Raw genomic sequence first — 21,052 nt, forward strand, 5'->3', positions numbered from 1 at the left:
AAAGGTACAGATGTTTTCATAAATGAACATTTGACCAGGAAAAATGCTGACAACGCAAGGATCGCACGACAACTTAAAAGGCAAAGCAAGATTCAACAAATCTGGGTAACGAACTATAAGATCTTCATCAAATTAAATGGGACGCCGGAGGAAGCAAAAGTCTTGGTGATAAGGAACAAAGAAGATATTGATAAGTATTGACATTGATGCAGTACTTGGTATCAATGTAGCTTTGTGACCTTTACATCATCTCAATGCTACCCACACCAAGAACACAGACCACATCAAGTATTGATATGGACATGTTACAGAAGATCCTACAACATCAACAAAAAGAACTGGACATTTGTGAGTATCAAGAGCACGCCACAACAGAGACTGATATGGAGATATACCCTGATAATATTTTTTTCTCTGCGATTGTAAAAAACCGTAATTATTTTACCTGTGAACAATATGAAAACAGTGTAAAATCAGAAGATAGTCTGTCAATAATACATTTCAATAGTCGAAACATTTACACTAACTTTGAGGCTAACAAGGATTACTTGAAAGAATTTAATCATCTATTTACCATTATTGCAATGACTGAAACCTGGTTCAACAATGATAAAGGTATTGATTTTAGTCTGAATGACTATGAATTAAGATACATAAACAGAATAAATAAAATAAGAGGAGAGGTCGCATTGTACATTCATAAATCTGTTACATTTAAAGTTTTAACAAACATGACCATAGCAGTCGATGGATTATTTGAATGTTTAACAGTGGAAATCCTAAATGACAAAAAGACAAATATCTTCATGAGCTGTGTATATCGGGCACCTGGTTCAAGCACAGAAACTTTCAATGAGTGGATGGGTAAACTATTTTCCTCTGTGAACCATAAAACCATATTTATCTGTGGTGATTTTAACATTGATTTGTTAAACTCAACCAAGCAAAAACATGTTGATGACTTCATTGACACAATGTACAGCTTGTCTCTGTATCCAACCATAACCAAACCAAGCAGAATAACAACACATAGTGCCACAATCATCGACAACATTTTTACAAACATTATGGTAAATCAAGTCACCAGTGGCCTATTTATATGTGATATCCCTGACCATTTACCTGTTTTTACTTTATATTACTGTCATCTCAAGAAAACCAAAGACACTATAGCAAAAATCTCTAAACGAATAACAACTGAGGAAACAATCTGTGCCCTAAACAATAGTTTAGCAGTTCAGGATGGGACTTTAGTATACAGAGAATCAAATGTGGACAGTGCTTATTGTAATTTTTTTAGACATCTTTACTTCCCTGCATAATAAAAATTGCCCCGTGAAAGAATATTTTATAAAAGGAAAAAATAAAAATAGCCCTTGGATCACAAAAGGGATCATTAATGCCTGTAAAAAGAAAAACAATCTCTACAAACTTGTCATCAAAATAAAAACAAAAGAAGTCGAACAACGATACAAGAAGTACAAAAATAAATTAACTGATATTATAAGAACAAGCAAACGGTTATATTATCCAAAAAAACTATATGAAAACAAAAACAATATAAAAGGAACGTGGGATGTTTTGAATAGTCTAATCAAACAGGGATATTCAAAGTTGACATATCTTGATTACTTTATTGATGAGAACGGGGAAGATTATAATATGAGTAATGTAGTGAATAAGTTCAATAGTTTTTTTGTAAATGTTGGTCCTAAATTGGCTGTTGGTATCCCAGACAATGGAGTTACAAAATCAACTATTGAACAGAATTATTCGTCATTCTTCCTCTCAGCTACAAATGAGCAGGAAGTGACAAACATTGTGCGGAAGTGTAAAAGTAAGTGCTCCACTGACTGCCATGATATCAACATGATACTGGTTCAAAAAGTTATACTGAATATTGTAAAACTCTTAACTTATGTATGTAACCTATCATTCCAGACTGTCTGCTTTCCAAGTCAAATGAAAATCGCTAAGGTAACTCCGCTCTTCAAAAGTGACAGCAAACAAGCTTTCACCAATTACAGACCAATCTCTCTTTTGCCTCAGTTCTCAAAAATCTTAGAGAAACTATTTAACTCTCGAATTGAATCTTTTCTTGAGAAGTATCATATAATCAATGACGGTCAGTATGGCTTTAGGTCCAAACGAACAACCTCAATGGCGATAACTGACGCTATTGAAGAAATTACTAATGCACTGGAGCATAAAAGATATGCAGTTGGTATTTTTATTGATCTAAAGAAAGCCTTTGATACTATTAATTATTCACGAGATAAAATGGGAAGATATGGAATTAGGGGGCTGGCTGGTGACTGGTTAAAAAGTTATTTAACAGGGAGTGTACAGTTTGTAAAAATGGGTCAATTTGTATCTGATACTCTTGGCATTGCTTGTGGTGTCCCCCAAGGGTCCGTGTTGGGGCCAAAACTGTTTAATGTATATATTAATGATATGTTTAATACATCCAAAGTACTGAAATGTATACTATTTGCAGACGACACAAATATACAGTATTTTACAGTAGTGATGACTATAATGAGCTCATAAATACAGTAAACACAGAACCAAACATAGTAAAAAAAATGGATGGACACAAATAAATTATCTTTGAATATAAATAAAACTAAGATAGTGATGTTTGGAAATCGCAACATAACGTCTGAACAGAAAATAAGTATTGATGGTACCCAAATTGAAATCGTAAATGAGAATACATTTTTGGGAGTAATAATTGATAGTAAACTATCATGGAAACCTCATGTCAGACACATTAAAACAAAAATCTCCAAAAGCCTTTCAATTATAAACAAAGCAAAACTATACCTCAATGAAAATGCACTCCGTACTCTATACTGCACCTTGGTACTCCCATACCTTACATACTGTGTTGAAGTATGGGGGAATACTTACCACAACACAATTCATCCTCTGATCATATTACAGAAAAGAGCAGTGCGGATCATTCACAAGGTTGGTTATTTAGAACATACTCATAATCTGTTTATGCAATCAAAGTTGCTCAAATTTGATGACCTTGTTAAATATAATACATTAATAATCTTATATAAAGCATTTAACAAATTATTGCCGCCTAATCTACAACGTTTTTTTATAAGACGAGTGCAGGCTCATAACTTGAGAGGCTTTGGATATTTCTTATTGCCGAGAGCTCAAACCCCTCGTAAACGTTTTTGTGTGTCTGTATGCAGAGTAAAACTATGGAACAAACTGGACTTACAACACAAGCAATGCCAAACTATTAATCGATTTAAACTATTCTACAAACATGGGGTCTGGTTCAAATATAGAGATGAGGGTCTTTAATATGACCTGCTGCTGTACTCTGTCTTAAAAGTGTTAACATGTGTGCTCAATGTTTCCTTACCATTATTGCTATGATGTCTATTATTATTATTGCTTTGTTGTCTATTACCATTGTTGGTATATTCATTATTCCTACATTGTTGATACAAATTATTGTTACAGAGTAATAATTATTGTTACCTGTGGTAATGCCACTATGATACAACATCTGTATTACAATCCTTGAACAAAGTAAGAGTGAAACTCATGTGAATAATCACTGAATGGAGAACTGGGGGTGGGATTAAATAAATTATCTTCTTCCCACTCCCTTTCAGGCAAAACTGGACAATCATGCATTACATACTATACATTACCTTTTGCACTATATTAATTTATATTATGTGTTGTTTTTTTATATGTCACTGCCTGAAATAAATAAATAAATGAAAAAAAATATACAGTATATATGAAAAGTTATTGACTAAATCCCTATGTCACATGTGAACTTCAAAACTTTTAAAAAAATCATGTCTGTTCGTGGTAATGCATACAGCAGTGATTCTCTAACTTTTTTCACCAACAGTGGCGATTGCTCTAAGACTGCAAGGGAAGCCATACATTGTCAAAAGATAAGTGATGAAATATATAGTGTTGTGTGTACATGTTATTGACTAAATATGCGCTACAACGCGCTCTTTTGTTCAGAATCAGCTTCTTATCACTGGTAACGACGTGGCTTTCGTCTCTTTCATTGCCGCAGCTTCACGGTGCTTTAAACAGTATAGACGCTGCGTGTCCACAGACTTCAATGGGGAAGCATATATGAAACGAGTCATTGGATAAATGCTGGGCTTTGTCCCGCCTCAGCCTCTCTGGGGGTCTATAGGGCAGTGGGCTGGCCTCGGCTGGCCTGGACGCTCAACTTCTGCATGATGATTGGATGATCTGTCTAAGGCTGATTCCCTTTTTGATTAGTGTGCAGGTAAAAAGGTGTCTAATGCTTAGACCAAAAATAAACAAAATGTGAGTGAACCCTAAGAAAAGGCATTGAAGCTTAGGGATGGCTATGCAGAACGAAACTAAAACTGAACTGGCTACAAATTAAACAAAAACAAAATGCTGGACGACAGCAAATACTTACTGTGGAGCAAACATGAACAGGAACATGACATGACAATCAACAACGTCCCCACAAAGAAGGATAAAAACAACTGAAATATTCCTGATTGCTAAAACAAAGTAGATGCAGGAAATATCGCTCAAAGGAAGACATGAAACTGCTACAGGAAAATACCAAAAAAAGAGAAAAAGCCACCAAAATAGGAGCGCAAGACAAGAACTAAAACACTACGCACAGGAAAACAGCAAAAAACTCAAAATAAGTCATGGCGTGATGTGACAGGTCGTGACAGTACACCTACTTTGAGACAAGAGCTATATTAAATAAATGGTTGTACTTGTATAGTGCTTTTCTACCTTTTTTAAGAAACTCAAAGCGCTTTGACACTATTTCCACATTCACCCATTCACACACACATTCACACACTGATGGCGGGAGCTGCCATGCAAGGCGCTAACCAGGACCCATCAGGAGCAAGGGTGAAGTGTCTTGCTCGGCGGTATAGCTTGGTTGGTAGAGTGGCCGCGCCAGCAACTTGAGGGTTCCAGGTTCGATCCCTGCTTCCGCCAACCTAGTCACTGCCGTTGTGTCCTTGGGCAAGACACTTTACCCACCTGCTCCCAGTGCCACCCACACTGGTTTAAAAAAAAATGTAACTTAGATATTGGGTTTCACTATGTAAAGCGCTTTGAGTCACTAGAAAAAAGCGCTATATAAATATAATTCACTTCACTCAAGGACACAACGGACGTGACTAGGATGGTAGAAGGTGGGGATTGAACCAGTAACCCTCAGATTGCTGGCACGGCCACTCTCCCAACTTCGCCACGCGGTCCGAGATATTGATGCATGGTTGGTTATGGTTTAAAGTCATATCCAACAATTGCGACAACAAATGTTTACTGTCAACTGAGTTTCGTTTTGTGCCTCTGGATTTTTTCAACGCAAAAAATTTGCCTTGGCTCAAAAAAGGTTGAAAAACACTGACCTGGATGAATGAGAACATCCATACACGTACAAAATCCATGATGATTGGTTGGTGCTCCAATGATGAGTCACAATTGGCTAAGGTCAGGGCAAAACATTACTAACTGGCCTGTCAGAGGCAATATAAGGCGGGTCATCAAAACCAGGTAGCAAAATCATAACAAACACGCACTCATGTCACATGACAACGAGGCAGTCAGAGTCAGAGGGACGACTAAAAGAAAAAATAAACATATTTGAAAATGACAGAGGGATTCTCTCCCGCAGAATATATTTTTCCTTTAGCCATGAAGACGATGTCCAGGAAACCCACAATAATGCGTGTCCTTGTCCATATTTAGAGACATGTATGCGTTTCGAGAAAACAATACGTAAAACCTTAGTTTTTAATTGTTTAAACCTAACCATACCATAAAACTAAACTGCTCTCTTCGTCCAACACGTCCAACCCAAATTTAGGAACACACATTCAAGTTATTTAAGTTCATGAAAAGTTTTACTGCACGTAATCATTACCAACTATTCCCAAACAACACAGAAGTCATTGTTGTTGTTTTTTGTCAAGATATAGATAGATGCTGTTTTTTACTGTAGGTAGAGATAATGAATAACATTATAGAAGTGGGCCAAAGAAAAGGCAAACTCAATAAACACATAGAGTGGGGTGCGGGGACCTCAAGAGGTAATTGTAGGGTGTCCCCAGCTAAATGACCGATAGTTAATAACACTCTTAGTTACTTTAACATTGATATTATACATGTGGGCCCATAGATATAAATGCTGTTAAATGTAGCTTTGATGTAGCAAGCTACTTTTTCCGTGTCGTTTATAGTGTAGCTTGCTACGATTCTCCGGGGTAGCTTCCCCTGTAGCTTAGCTACATTTAATTGAGAGTAACTTGTAGCATCATTTAATATATTTTCCAAGTAGCTTGCCCATCACTGACTGTGTAGTCCAGTGGCGCGTCCACAATTTTGTTTAGTCAGGGGTATCACAGGGGTGGCACCTAGTTCTGCAGGGGTGACATCCATAAAACAGTCAGTCTACCCAGGAGCAGCTGTAGCTACCATAGTAATTCACCACGGTTACCACACCAAGTATGGAGTGAACCTTCTTGTCGGACAATTGCTGACATAAACAATATTGCAAAGCATTGAGCTATTACAGTACGTCAGACAACTTGCGACAGTTGGCACAAAAATACAAATACAGTATGTCAATTTTCATTTTTAATAGAGTACAATTGTAACATTCATTAACCTTTATTTACATTTAAAAAGATTAGGTCCTTATTCAAAACCACTATTGAATAAGTGGATTTGCTGTCAACAGAATAATTGTATATTACACAGTATGCCTTTAAGAGTATTTGCTGAAGTAAATTACCTGGACTGAGTATAACTAGAATCACAGTGGAATAAAAAAAAAATGGTGGGACTGAGATACGTACAAAACAGATGACAGGCAAACATGTTAAACACACAGAAAAACATATTGTAAACTAAAATGACTTATGTTTAGTAAAGGACCACCGACGTCTGTAACCTGGCTGTTCATCATCGGTCATCATCAATCAAAAAGGATGCTCACCACCCGGATATGTGCGTGCAGATTAAGATTGCCCACCAATATGTGCGCGCACTGAGCGCCGGATAAGATTGCCCGCCACCCGGATATGTGCGCGCCGCATAATATTGCTTTCCATTACAATATGCAGTATAAACGATAAAACATTGATTATTAAGAGTATGTGAACCATACCTACCTTGTTTACTTCCCTTAACAACCTCAAAGTTTTGTAATCCATCACAAGTATCGAGCCATGCGCCCATTTTCCATCAATGTCCCACAAGAAACTAAAGTGCGTCAAACATGTCAAAATGTGTTTCGCAATTACCCATCAGGCCTAGTAAATGAGTTAAATGGGTGTATTTTTTAAAATTGTGTATGGTCATTTTTATATAGTATAATAGTTTATATATTATATATTATATATATAATTATGTTATATATATTATATTATTTATTATTATTCTTGTCTATTGTGAGCGAACTGTATGCAGAATTTCCCCCAGGGATCAATAAAGTACTTTCTATTCTATTCTTTTCTATTCTAATATTAGCATACTTGCCAACCCTCCCGATTTTTCCCGGAGACTCCCGAATTTCGGTGCCCCCCCCGAAAACCTCCCGGGGCAACAATTCTACCGAATTTCTCCCGATTTTCACCCGGACAACAATTTTAAGGGCGTGCCGTGATGGCTCTGCCTTTAGCGTCCTCTACAACCTGTCGACGCGTCCGCTTTTTCACCATACAAACGGCGTGCCGGCCCAGTTACATGTTGTGTGCGGCTTCTGCATACACATGAAAGTGACTGCAAGACATAATTGATCAACAGCCATACAGGTCACACTGAGGGTGACCGTATAAACAACTTTAACACTGTTACAAATGTGCGCCACACTGTGAACCCACACCAAACAAGAATGACAAACACATTTCGGGAGAACATCCGCACCGTAACACAACATAAACACAACAGAAAAAATACCCAGAATCCCTTGCATCCCTAACTCTTCCGGGCTACAATATACACTCCCGCTACCACCAAACCCCGCTAAACCCAACCCGCCCCCCTAACCCCGCTCACCTCAATCACACACACACACCCCCACCCCAATCTCCCGAATTCGAAGGTCTTAAACATTTTTTAATAATGTCCACATAGGTCAGTGGGCAAGTTGTGTGTTATGTATCACATTTTTTAACGTTTGTTAGTTTTTGATTAATTGAACTATGAGTTGGAAAGGTTGTCCAAATTATTACCTATATAGTGAGTCTGTGCATGGACTATCTTCTATTATGTCAATATTAATAGAAGTGGTCCTCATGGATGGATGTCATACCTCTAATTGCATGTTTTAAAAATTAACAGGGGACAATCCCCAGGTTGTGGTTTAGACTTATAAATTAAGCAATTATTTGGCGTAGCACTAGACCGGGGTGGGCAATTAATTTTTACCGGGGGCCGCATGAGCAACCCGAGCACTGCTGGAGGGCCACAACGACAATATTTCAATTAAATTATGCTTAAATTATTTTTGATATACCGTAAGATAAAAAATAATAATATTTTCATTTAACCTAACTTATCTTTATACAGAAGCAGATGGCTTTTGATGGTTTTATTTTTAACACTTTCTTATACAACACTTCCTGATGTATAATACAATGCAAAAATTTCAATTTCTGTCACTTTATCCTGCCGCCTCTTTGTTGTGAACGTAGCACGCCTGTAAGGTGATTAGCGAAGAAGGAGGAAGCGTTGCTTTTGCGTAAATGAGGAGTGAGGATAGATGTGCGTGTGGAAAGAACGAGATATGTTGAGCTTTGTTAGTATAGGTTGCTCAATAAAAGTTTAAAAAGAGCGTCAGACTTGGTGTGCACTTCTTCTGGACACTACAATTGATGTCAGAAGTGGGATGAAATGCCTCCCAGTTCGCCTTGCCATCAAACCTGGGAGTGTTCATTGAGGGCGGAATTCCCCCATGGCAAGCAGCGTGCGCTGCACCTGTAGACACTGTCTCTCTCTCTCTCTCTCTCTCTCTCTCTCTCTCTCTCTCTCTCTCTCTCTCTCTCTCTCTCTCTCTCTCTGCGGCGAGCTCCTCACGTGGCACGTACCTATCGATGATGTAGCAGGCTGAGCAAACAAGCAGCATAGTATGCTCACACAAACAGTGCAGTATGCGCAAAGTGTTTCTTCTGCCACCAATTGTAGCGTCCAGAAGAAGTGCACACCAAGTCTGACGCTCTTTTTAAACTTTTATTGAGCAAGCTATACTAACACAGCTCAACTTATCTCGTTCCTTTCACACTCACGTCTATCCTCACTCCTCATTTACGCAACTCAAGAAGATAACATCAACTTCAGCAGGTCGTTACACTACATTCTTTAAACACAGCAACCTGTGTACTACAAATTAAGCACACGGCTTTACCTTTACTTGGCAGTCCATGTCTTGTTGAAAACACGCCATTCGTCATCATCTTTTCTTTTTTTAGCGTCTCGGGGATAACCGGGCATCACTTGTCGCTGTGCGCCTTCACTAACAGGACATATGCCCATAAATGACACTTTTCAAAATAAAAGCAGCACAGTTGTATTGCACGCACGACATAGATGTTTTCTTAAATTTATTTTGTAATTTGTGATTGCCGCTGCGCGCACGAGCATACGTCCACACGGAAGTCATACAAATAACGCTTTTCAAAACAAAAGCAGCACCGTTGTATTGCACACTCGAAATAGATACTTTTTTAAATTTATTTTGTAATTTATGATTGGCCTCACGCGGGCCGGACAGGGACGTACAAAGGGCCGGATGCGGCCCGCGGGCCGCAGAATGCCCAGGTCTGCACTAGACTGAGCCCAAGTGGCACACATACCACAGTTTTTAAAAACACTGTTTCAAATCGTTCCACATCTGAGTGGGGTGGCACCTGGGGTTGCCTATAAGATTCTAGGGTTGGCACATGCCATCCCAAGCTACCCAAAAAACACACCACTGCTGTAGTCTGCCTTTGGCCCACATCAACTAGAAAAAGCTCCAGCTCAATCGTGACCCTGAACACGATAAGTGGTGAAAAATGGATGGATGGAATTTATTACGTGATCAGGGTCAGCTGTTTGAAATAAAATTGCCACGATAAATCTATTCTAGTTCAGTAGCTATTGTCACTGCAGTCAGTCGCATGGCACAGCAAAGACTAACAAGAAGTGCATTTTTTAAATAATTTTTTACAATGTTTTGCAACCTGCTCAAAGTTAATTTTTTTTACAACAAAAAATCTAACAAGAACACCACCAGCTTGATTATCAAATCAAATTAAATCAAACTTTATTTGTATAGCACTTTCCATACACAGGCAAATGGTAAACACAAAAAAACAGAAGAAGAGAAAAAAACACACACAAGCACGAGCGCACACATAGCATTGTTGACAACAGCAAAACAAAAACAAAACATGGCATTATGTTATGTTACAATTAGTGGTTTAACAGAACATACACAGTCTATTATTTTTATGTCAATCTACGAATTAGTCTGACATTTAGGTTTATCACTGACCGCTTGTCTGCAGTCGCGTGCACAAACACAAAAGCCGTCCCACAAAAGCAACAAACTATTTCCAGTCATGTTGTTGTTACAGCTCTATACATTCAATAATAGCAAACGTTAGCTAGCCAAATTGCTATCATTAGCTAACAACACAAACAAAGCTAAGGTGCGTGTTATGTACGGGCGTAGTTTACCTCATTACATGCTAAAAGCCGTATACGGGCTGGATATAATGCTAAAACACATTGGAAACTTAGCGCCCTCTCAGCATTCCTGTAAAGATTGCTAACAGACACTCTAATGTAGGCGCGGTAGACCCAATAACTGGGCAGACTACAATATTGGGAAATTGTACCATAAGGGACAAGCGGTAGAAAATGGATGGATGTATGTATGAGACAACTTTATGACAATTTCGGGCGAATCCTGGAAAGACACAGAAGTTGATTCAATGCACACTATACTGTACTTACACACAGGCAACAAAACAGGTAACAGACATACCCATTGGCGTTGTTGGGCCTATTTTAGGGGGGCTCTAGCTATATATATATATATATATATATATATATATATATATATATATATATATATATATATATATATATATATATATATATATATATATATATATATATATATATATGCAGGACTGTCTCAGAAAATTAGAATATTGTGATAAAGTCCTTTATTTTCTGTAATGCAACTAAAAACATGGAAATGTCATACATTCTGGATTCATTACACATCAACTGAAATATTGCAAGCATTTTATTATTTTAATATTGCTGATTATGGCATACAGCTTAAGAAAACTCAAAAAAAAATTATAATATTTCCTCAGACCAAGTAAAAAATAAAGATTTTTAACAGCAAAACAAAATCAAATATTTGAAAATGTCAATTAATGCACTCAGTACTTGGTTGGGAATCATTTTGCATGGATTACTGCACCAATGCGGCGTGGCATGGAGGCAATCAGCCTGTGGCATTGCTGAGGTGTTATGGATGCCCAGGATGCTTCAATAGTGGCCTTTAGCTCATTTGCATTATTGGGTCTGGTGTCTTTCAGCTTCTTCTTCATAATACCCAACAAATTGTCTATGGGGTTTATCAAGTACTTGCCTCTATTCTTCATGTTTCACTCGCTGAACCACAACTACGTATTAAAATGAATCCTATTCTAATGTACTTGCTTTTCAACATTAATGCTGAATGGAATACATTTTTATGGAATTAAGAGGTTGAAGTTTGACTCGGGACCAATGCAAAGTAGCCTCAAGATCTTATTGGCTCTATGCTTGGACGGAGAAAAACAGCTCAGAGGGCCAACATACTCCAATTATTATCAACTACTAGATTGCATCAATGTGGTTTCTTGTAAGGAGACTGCCTCTCAATATGATACATTACTCTACACTGTATTACTTACCATGGTCTATATGTTGGTGCAAAAAAAAAGACTCTGCATACACACTACTACGTCTATACAAGGTCATTGCTGAACACAATGTATCTTCAATGCAATGTAATGGGTTGAAAATGGCCTAACTCAAGCGTTTTCACATTCAGTCAGTCAATGCATGCGCTCACAAAAAGAAATAAGAACATAAGTTGCAAAACTCGTCACTGGTTTGATTTTCCTCTAGCAATCTGGGTATCGTTTACATTTTTCCCGATGCTCGTACCAAAACTGTAATTCTGAAATGGTGCCAATGCTTAATAGGTGCTTGACCAGGTACTAAAACATAGAAAACATACACACTTGCTCAGTGTCCTTGTGGTTAGAGTGTCCGCCCTGAGATTGGTGGGTCGTGAGTTCGATCCCCGGCCGAGTCATACCACAGACTATGAAAATGGGACCCATTACCTGCCTGCTTGGCACTCAGCATCAAGGGTTGGAATTGGGGGTTAAATCACCAAAAAAGATTCCCGGGCGCTGCCACCCACCGCTGCTGCTCACTGCTCCCCTCACCTCCCAGGGGGTGAACAAGGGGATGGGTCAAATGCAGAGGACAAATTTCACCACACCTAGTGTGTGTGTGACAATCAAAATTAACTTTAATTTTTGTTTAAAAACAATGCCTTTTTATTTTTGAGGATTGTTTGACTTGCAAGTTATACTGGATTGTAATTTTTTTTTTAATTCAACAATATGGAATACAACCCACAACATATTGTCACAATGATAACAGCAAAACCAAAACCACTACAGAATACAGCAAATGTGCTTATAAAAAACACATTCTTGAGTAAGCTTTTTTTTTTTTTTTTTTAAACTTAAATTTTTATTCTGTCACATGCATACATATATCAACAGGGTCAACATCTTACAATATATACATAGTCAATTTATATTCCATATCAAGCATTTGTGGTGTCATTTTCCTGAGTTTTGTATTCAGTCCATTTTGTCCATTTCTCAAGAAATAGTTCCTCCTGTATTCTGAGTCTATGTGTAAATCTTTCCATTACACATAGTTCTTCCACAATGCACAGCCACTGTTCACAGGTCGGTGAGCTGCTACTACGCCACAGTCTTGTAATTGCCTTTTTGCTGGCTGCTAACAAAACCTTGACTAAATAGAAATCATCGAATTGCATATATTCCTGCGTCAAGTTTCCCAAGTATAGTATCATACTTGTTTTTGGAATGTCATATTGTAGTACTTCTTTTATCACTGACCACACGTCATACCAATATTTTTCAATATTGGGACAGTTCCAGAACACATGTTCGTGGTCAGCGTCCATATTTCCACATAGCCTCCAACATGGTTGTTTCTTTGCTGCGACTCTTCCGCTTATTTTTGGAGTTATAAAGTATCTAGTCATGTTTTTCCAGCAAAACTCCCTCCATACCCTAGAACTCGTGGCCGTGCACTGCGTTTTACAAATATTATACCAGTCCTTTTCAGTGATCTGCTCCCCAAATCCTCTTTCCCATTTCTCTTTAATGTACATGGTTGAAGTCCCCTTGCTTGTCATCAATCCCTGGTAAACAGCTGAGATCACTCTACATTTTTTATTATTATAAGCTTGTACCATTATTCTAATTAGCGGGTTCATTGATGCCCTTTTAATTTTTTTAATATAGTAGTCCCTTATCTGTAAATACCGGAAGAACTCATGTTTGTCTAGATCATATGTCGCCCGTAGGTCTTCGAAACTCCTCATCTGCCCATCTTCCAACAGTGTGCACATTGCCGTCAAGCCTTTTCGTTCCCACTGTTTAAACCCATGATCTTCGAACCCAGGCTTGAAATTGGGATCACGTGTCAACCATCCTAGTATCTTTCTTTCATCCTCTAATTTGTATTTTTTTGAGATATTATTCCAAATTCCAATTGTAAATTTAGTAATCGGACTCAGTTCTGCCTCTACTCTCTTTTCTATTGTTTTATTTGCCAACAAGTTTTGGATAAGATCTCTCCCCTGGTCTAATTCAATTCCCTTCCATTTCGCTTCGTATTCTGGTCTACACCAGCATACTAGATACCGAAGTTGGGCTGCATGGAAATATTCTTTCAGATTTGGCAATGCCATTCCCCCTTTTACCTTGGGCAGCTGGAGAGTTTCGAACCTAATTCTGGGTCTTTTACCCCCCCATATGAATCTCGATATATTTTTATCCCACTCATCAAATTGTATTTGTGGTACTGCTACTGGTAGGGATTGAAACAAGTACAAGAGTCTCGGCAACACATTCATCTTGATTATTTCTATTCTTGAGCTTAAGTCCAGACACAGCACTGACCATCTCTCCAGATCCATTTTAAGCCTCAGATTTATCGACCCATAGTTGGCTTCATATAGTTTATCTCTTTCCTTTGTTATATTAACTCCCAAATATTTGACCATTTCCAGGTCCCAATTTAGTTTATACGTCTCTCTAATTTCTAATGAGGGGTTATAGTTTAACAATAATATTTGTGTTTTTGTGACATTTAACTTATACCCCGAATATCGTCCATAATCTTCGAGGGTTCTCATTAATCTAGGGAATGTTTCTTCTGGATCTCGGAGATAGATCAGTACATCGTCTGCAAAAAGCCCCACCTTGTGTTCATTATGTCTAATCTGTATACCTTTAATTTCCTTGTTTTCTCTAATCAGTTGGGCTAATGGTTCTATAAATAATGCGAATAACGTCGGGGATAAACAGCAACCCTGCCTGGTAGACCTCTCCAATTTGAAGCTTTTCGAAAGACTTCCATTTATTTTGACTCTAGCTGATGGTTCTTGGTATAGTGACTTTATTATCTGTACTGATTTTTTGTTAAAGCCTAGTCTTTCCATTACTTTATACAGGTATAACCAATTTACACTGTCGAATGCTTTGTGAGCATCAACACTCACGAGCATAGCACTTGTTTTTGTCTTCTGTATTTCATCAACTAAATGTAAGGCTCTCCTTATGTTATCCTGAGTTTGTCTTTCCCTAATAAATCCAGTTTGGCAGTCCTCTATTAGATCCGACATAAAGTTTTCAAACCTTTTTGAAATAATAGATGTATACAACTTGTAGTCCACATTCAGTAGCGAAATAGGTCTATAATTGTTACAGTCTTCTTTATCTTTACCTTCTTTATGTATTACTGATATAATCGCTTCTTTCCATGAGGGGGGAATTTTTCCTTTTTTAAGGGTGTAATTAAAGGAGGTCTGTAATAAGGGAATCAACTCTTCTTTAAATGTCTTGTAAAATTCGGCACTAAAGCCATCTGTCCCCGGGGATTTGTTATTTTTGGTCCTTTGTATTGCTTCTTCAATTTCCCCAATTGTTATATTAGCGTTTAGCATCTTGTTTTGGCTAACTCCCAATGAAGGCAGGTCCAATGAATTTAAGAGAAGTTCCATTTCCTCCTCTCTTGCCGCAACTGGTTGTGTATATAGTGTTCGATAATAATTTTCAAAAAAGTTTTCAATCGCTTCTGGATCGTATAATAGGTTGTTGGTCTTGGGGTCCCTTATTTTGTGAATATTATTTAATGTTTGTTGTTTTTTCAGTCTCCTAGCTAACATCTTTGTTGCTTTAGAGCCTCCCTCGTAGTATGTTTGTTTCACAAACCTGGTCTTTTTTTCGACCTCATCCATAAGCATTTCGTTTACTTTTTTTCTCATGTCTTTAATCTGATCCATTATCTCAGAGGTTCCCACTGTTTTATGTTGTTGTTCCAAATCTTTCAATTTTCCGATTCGTTTTTGATATAATTCTAATCTTGCCTTTTTCATAAAAGATGTTTGAGCTATCAACTTCCCCCTTAAGACCGCCTTCAGAGCATCCCATAAAATTGTCGGCTCCACCTCCCCGTTATCATTCTCTTCTAAATATGAGGTTATATCTTTTTTTGTTGATTCTATCACACTTTCACTATTCAGGATGCCCACATTCAATCTCCATAACGTGTTTTTCTTCCTACTATTTAGATGAATTGTCAAGTATATGGCACTATGGTCTGAGAGATCCGTTACTCCTATGTTGCACTCCTTCACTCTGTGTATTTCTTCTTTGTTCATCAGATACATATCTATTCTACTGTACATTTGATGTGGTGCTGAGTAATGAGTATAGTCCTTCTCCAACGGGTGTAGTTCTCTCCATATGTCTATTATTCCCAATTCCTTCATCATTATGTTCACATATTTGCTAATGTGTTCCTTACTTCTAATCGTGCTTGTCGTGTCTAAGTTATAATTCAAAGTCAGATTAATGTCACCTCCACACAGCCAAACCCCCTCTGCTTCTTTGTTAATAACATCAAATATTTTCTCATACGTGGATTTACCGCTATCTGGGGGGACATAGACATTAATTAACGTTACTGTTTGGTTTTCCAATTTCCCTTTCACTATTATATATCTCCCCTCTTTATCACATATTTCCTTGATTAATTCAAATTTAACTGAGTTCGATATTAATATGGCGACACCCCTCCTATTACTCTGTTTTAAGAATGTACTGTAAAATGTATTGTTGTACCCGAGTTTCCTGAATTTTTCATGTTCCTGTTTAGATAAGTGCGTTTCCTGTAGATATATTACCTGCATCTTTTCCTTTTTGAATTTAGCCAAGACTTTGCTTCTCTTAATCGGATTGTTTAACCCATTAACATTCAATGACACCACCCTTACTTCATTACTTTGCATAAAGGTTTTCCTTTCGTACTTTTTCTGTCTTCCCTGTATCACGTCTGTTGCATGTTTCAGTTAAATTTTTTTGAATAATGAAGAAAATAAAAATAAAAATAAAACAAGAAACAAAAGATGACCCCCAAGGTACAGAGGCTCGCTCGCGTGATCCTCTCCAATCCTCAACCTGGCTAGCTTTAACCATTTCCTATCTCTATCGCACAGCGAGCGACTCTCCTCTACACAGGTCCCTCAACCATAACATTGTGAGTTAGAATAAAAGAAAAGATAAACAAAAACCCCTAAGAGGGTATATAGGAGAAAAGTCAATGTTCCAATAAGAAAACAAAAAGTATCAATATCCACGGTTCATGATTCTATATCAAAGTTAAATCTCTGGGATTATATCTATATCAGGACAGAGAGCATATTCCTAGTTATACTACCTAGTAACCAGTGTTCTTTTTTGAACATGAGAGACAAAAAAACAAAACAGAAAAAAACCGGTAATATATATGCGGACCTATATGTGCACATACATGTAAATACATATACGCACTCACCCACAACCACGCATATATTCACTTGAAAAAAGGAATGTGGTAGTATTCATTTCGCATATCAAACTACTTCCATTGCACCAGGGTACGTATAGACCTGTCTCCCGAGCGCCCCAACGGGCGCCACCGCAGCACCACAACACTAAACCGGCTGTCGACCCAGCTACGGCAGCACCCACCACAGCGCCCCGGAGACAAGCCCACCGGGAACGAGGACAGGGGAACCCCTCTACGCTAGCATGTCCAGTGTAAAACAAAGTCAACAACTTATCCATAATATTGATGTATATATAGATCGGTCTCATCCTCAACATATATGCAGTACAACTGAGTAATAAAATAGAAAATAATAAAAAATATAAACAAATAGAAAAATATAGAGGGAGAGAGGGAAATAGGTGGTGAAAGCAGAGACAACAATCGAGCTGAGACGAAGGGGAAATGCCTTCCAGATCCCTCTTTTAGTACACAAGAGTATGAAAAGATATTCAAGTTGAACCCTGTACAGATCAGGTTCCATAATGTTTTGTCGCCTGTATGATATCCAATGTTCAACCAATTTAGTCCCTTAAATATTATACATTCTCCCTTATACCGTCATCTTTCCTCTCTCCCTCCGTGGAAAATATAAATAAAAAAGGTTTACAGTAAAATACATAAAGGATCATTACAAACATGTAGTGCTTCTAAATGTTTATCAGATACCCACGTAAAATCCCATTCACACATACATATGCATACAAAAACATGCGAACTTGCCCACATTCCCACAAAAGCACCCACACACGATCCATGTCCTGATGTGGATACTCACGCACGCACCCACACACATATGTATGAATGGATACACACACACGCACACACCCACACACACACACACCCACATACACACACACACACACAAACAGAACAAAACAAAAAAAAAGGTTTGTATTCTATCTGATTCCAGATCTAATATCTTATAGAATGAGAGTTCAAACATAGACTAAACCAATAAACCATACCAGCGTTTCCCTTATTTCCCCTGACCATCCCCCTCCCCCCCGTGAGTCCCAAGTTCTTGCAAAAGTCCAAAAGAAAGTAAATCTCTGTCCGTTTCCCATCAGTCTATTCCCTTCAATGTGTCCATTTCCTTGGCAGGCAACCGTGGATGTGTCTATTTACATAAGTGTCAGTTGTAGTGGTGTTCTTACCCCATTTCTCGGATCAATGCTACTCAGTACCGTCATTCTCGTCCAGAGCCCCCATGTTGTCTCCGGACTCGCTGCCGCTGCCGCCGTCTTCTTCTTCGCCGTCGTTCACCTCGTCGTTATATTCTCCTTCCACGCTGATGCCTCCCATCGCCTCGTCCTCTCCTCCCGGACCGTTCTTCCCGTGCGTTCCATCCTCTTCGTTGCCTAGTCCAGCGCCGTTCTCCTCCTCTCTCTCCCGGCCGGTGTCGCCTCTCTCCTGGGTGGTGGCGCGCCCTCTTCTCGCTGGTTTGGTAGTTGTGTTTCTCTCCATGTCCGGGAGTCTGGCTATACGCCGGTCATAGAATCGTTGTGCTTCATCAGCGGTCTTGAATGCATGCGTTTTGTTTTTAAATTCCACCTTTAAAACAGCTGGAAAGACGAGGCGGAATCGGACATTCTTCTTCCACATTTGAGCTTTTACCTTGGTGAATGTGGCACGAAGTTTCACAGTAGCTGGCGCATAATCTGGATAGAGCATAATTTTCTGTCCCTTCCATTGTAGCAGGCTCCTGTCTGCCCGTAGTGCACGCATCTTGTCCTGAAAGTAATGGAAGCGGACAATCATCACTCTAGGCCTCGGGTTGGGCCCCGGATTTTCCTTACCGATCCTGTGCGCTCTGTCTAGTATGGGTGGCTCGGTGAACACGTCCCCAAGTACTGTGGCAAAAAAGTTTTGCATGAATTGAACACAGTCGTTCCTTTCCCCAGGACTCGGTAGTACGTTCGTGACGCGCAGGTTGCAGCGTCTAGACCTGTTAGAGGCGTCTTCCATGCGTTCGTTCAGTGACTCGTTCTGGGTCAAGAGCTGCTCACATATAGCCTCAAGAGCGGTGACTCGTTCAGTTAGCTGCGTTGCGTTTTCTTCCAAGTCGACGATCCTTTTGCCTTGATCCTCCACAATTATCTTCACTTCATCCATGGTCCTCTTCAGCGGAGCTATTATATTCTCCATTGATGCGGTCATGAGTCGGTGTAGGCTCTCCATTTCTGGGGGTAGGCTGGCTGCGGTCATGCTACCAGCATTAGCCTCTTTAGCAGCTACAGAGCTACTAGCTGGAGAGGCTAAGCTAGTCCCACTGTTTGTAGTGGTAGTTTTACTATGCCGAGTAAAGTGCGCCTTTATCCCCTGCTGTGGAGTTTTGCCGCCCCGCGAAGCCATAGTGTGCCTATAATCACTTATGTTCTCCTTTCAACTCGAATTTCCTCACAATATGTGGTTTTTATACAATTTGAGTGTCAAATTCACGGAGAGTCGCTCGGACGCGTCCTCCCTCCTTCACATCTTAACCGGAAGTCCGAGTAAGCTTTTTTTTACTGAGACCTTTATTTTGTCAGACAGGATTTAGCGTTCAGCATTTTTATTATAAGAGTCGAAGTGTACTGTGGGTCTTTTGGCCGCCTGACGGCTCCTGTGTTTTGACGTAAGCTGAGGCTGTGTTGGGATAAAAAAGTACTTGTCAAGTTCCTGCATGCTGTATTTTCTTCACATCGAGCCTGCACAACATCGGAGGCCATCCCACAGTTTTGGTACCCATCCCTACTCCTGACAGACTACAAAAATAGACATGCGCTACTTGTTAAGCTTGCTTATGATTAGCCCGTAATGGATGGGAACCTTGCCCTTTTAAACAGATACTGGGCGGTATAGCTTGGTTGGTAGAGTGGCTGTGCCAGCAACTTGAGGGTTCCAGGTTCGATCCCCGGTTCCGCCATCCTAGTCACTGCCGTTGTGTCCTTGGGCAGGACACTTTACCCACCTGCTCCCAGTGCCACCCACACTGGATTATATGTAACTTAGATAGTGGGTTTCACTATGTAAAAGCGCTTTGAGTCAGTAGAGAAAAGCGCTATATAAATATAATTCACACACTTACCAGAAGGCTTTGTGAAACAAGACAAACCATGGTGCTGCTTGCCTTTTAGTATAAAAATGACCACTCTTCATTACTACCCCGTTAGTTTTGTGACAAGGAAGTATTCAAATTAAATTTGTTCCATTGGAACATTAGGCCACGGAAAGGCTTAACTAGTCAGGGGAGATAGAGGGATGTTCTTTTTTGCACCATGTAATGCGGACCAATATATTGTGGGACTAATGACGGTCAAGCCGCAAGTGGCAAGCAGAGAGGCTACTTGTGGGGATAGTTCACCTTCACGTTGTTAAAGGAGTCCATCACAAAGCCCAAACACGGAATACCACGGTACCACTAGTCCAGAACAAATTGAGGGTGACAGTTAAGCTTTCGTGATACTTGCACCACATATAAACTGATGCTTGTTACCGCTTGATTATGTCAGTCTGAGTGCATTAATATATTTCTGTCTCGCACACTGCTTGAGCTACAACATGCTGAATTTAATTACAAATACCGGTGTCTTTAATAGGCCAACTGCAGGTTGTTTAATTCCCACCGTCACAAGCTTTGTGGCTGACAACTGCACTTACTCTGCTAAGTAAAGGATTTATATTACCTTTTGAGAATAATGGCAGGGTCTCATGAATACACATTCTATCTATAGAAGAGTGATCTGACCTACAATGTTGTGATATTTAACTCATATCTTCTAAAAAGTAGACAAAGTCGCTTTTT

The 21,052-nt window shown here is 39.1% G+C and overlaps 2 protein-coding genes across 6 annotated transcripts in view; both read right to left on the minus strand.

Annotated features, from left to right (window-relative positions):
- LOC133653691 (synaptotagmin-2-like) overlaps positions 1 to 21,052 on the minus strand; it is a 164,228-nt gene that overhangs the window by 98,260 nt on the left and 44,916 nt on the right. The gene's annotated exons all lie outside the window — the stretch shown is intronic.
- Positions 17,455 to 19,751, minus strand: LOC133653690 (uncharacterized). 2 transcript variants are annotated; one of them, XM_062053253.1, is made up of 3 exons: positions 19,065 to 19,751; positions 18,883 to 18,999; positions 17,455 to 18,746 (listed from the first exon to the last, which is right to left on the minus strand). In XM_062053253.1, the coding sequence occupies exons 1-3, from the start codon at positions 19,618 to 19,620 to the stop codon at positions 18,442 to 18,444; spliced, it is 978 nt and encodes a 325-aa protein (XP_061909237.1). In that variant the 5' UTR covers positions 19,621 to 19,751; the 3' UTR covers positions 17,455 to 18,441. The 2 variants fall into 2 exon arrangements, with proteins under 2 accessions (XP_061909237.1, XP_061909236.1); XM_062053252.1 differs by having other exon boundaries at positions 17,455 to 18,786; positions 18,883 to 19,751.

This window comes from Entelurus aequoreus, linkage group LG07, assembly GCF_033978785.1.
Source record: "Entelurus aequoreus isolate RoL-2023_Sb linkage group LG07, RoL_Eaeq_v1.1, whole genome shotgun sequence".
Lineage (NCBI taxonomy): Eukaryota > Metazoa > Chordata > Actinopteri > Syngnathiformes > Syngnathidae > Entelurus > Entelurus aequoreus.

Coding starts and splice junctions, on each gene's coding strand:
- LOC133653690 (XM_062053252.1), bottom strand. CDS start 19,620: ATGGCTTCGCGGGGCGGCAAAACTCCACAGCAGGGGATAAAGGCGCAC. Junction 18,787..18,882: donor TTCGTGCCACATTCACCAAG/GTAAAAGCTCAA, acceptor CATGCATTCAAG/ACCGCTGATGAAGCACAACG.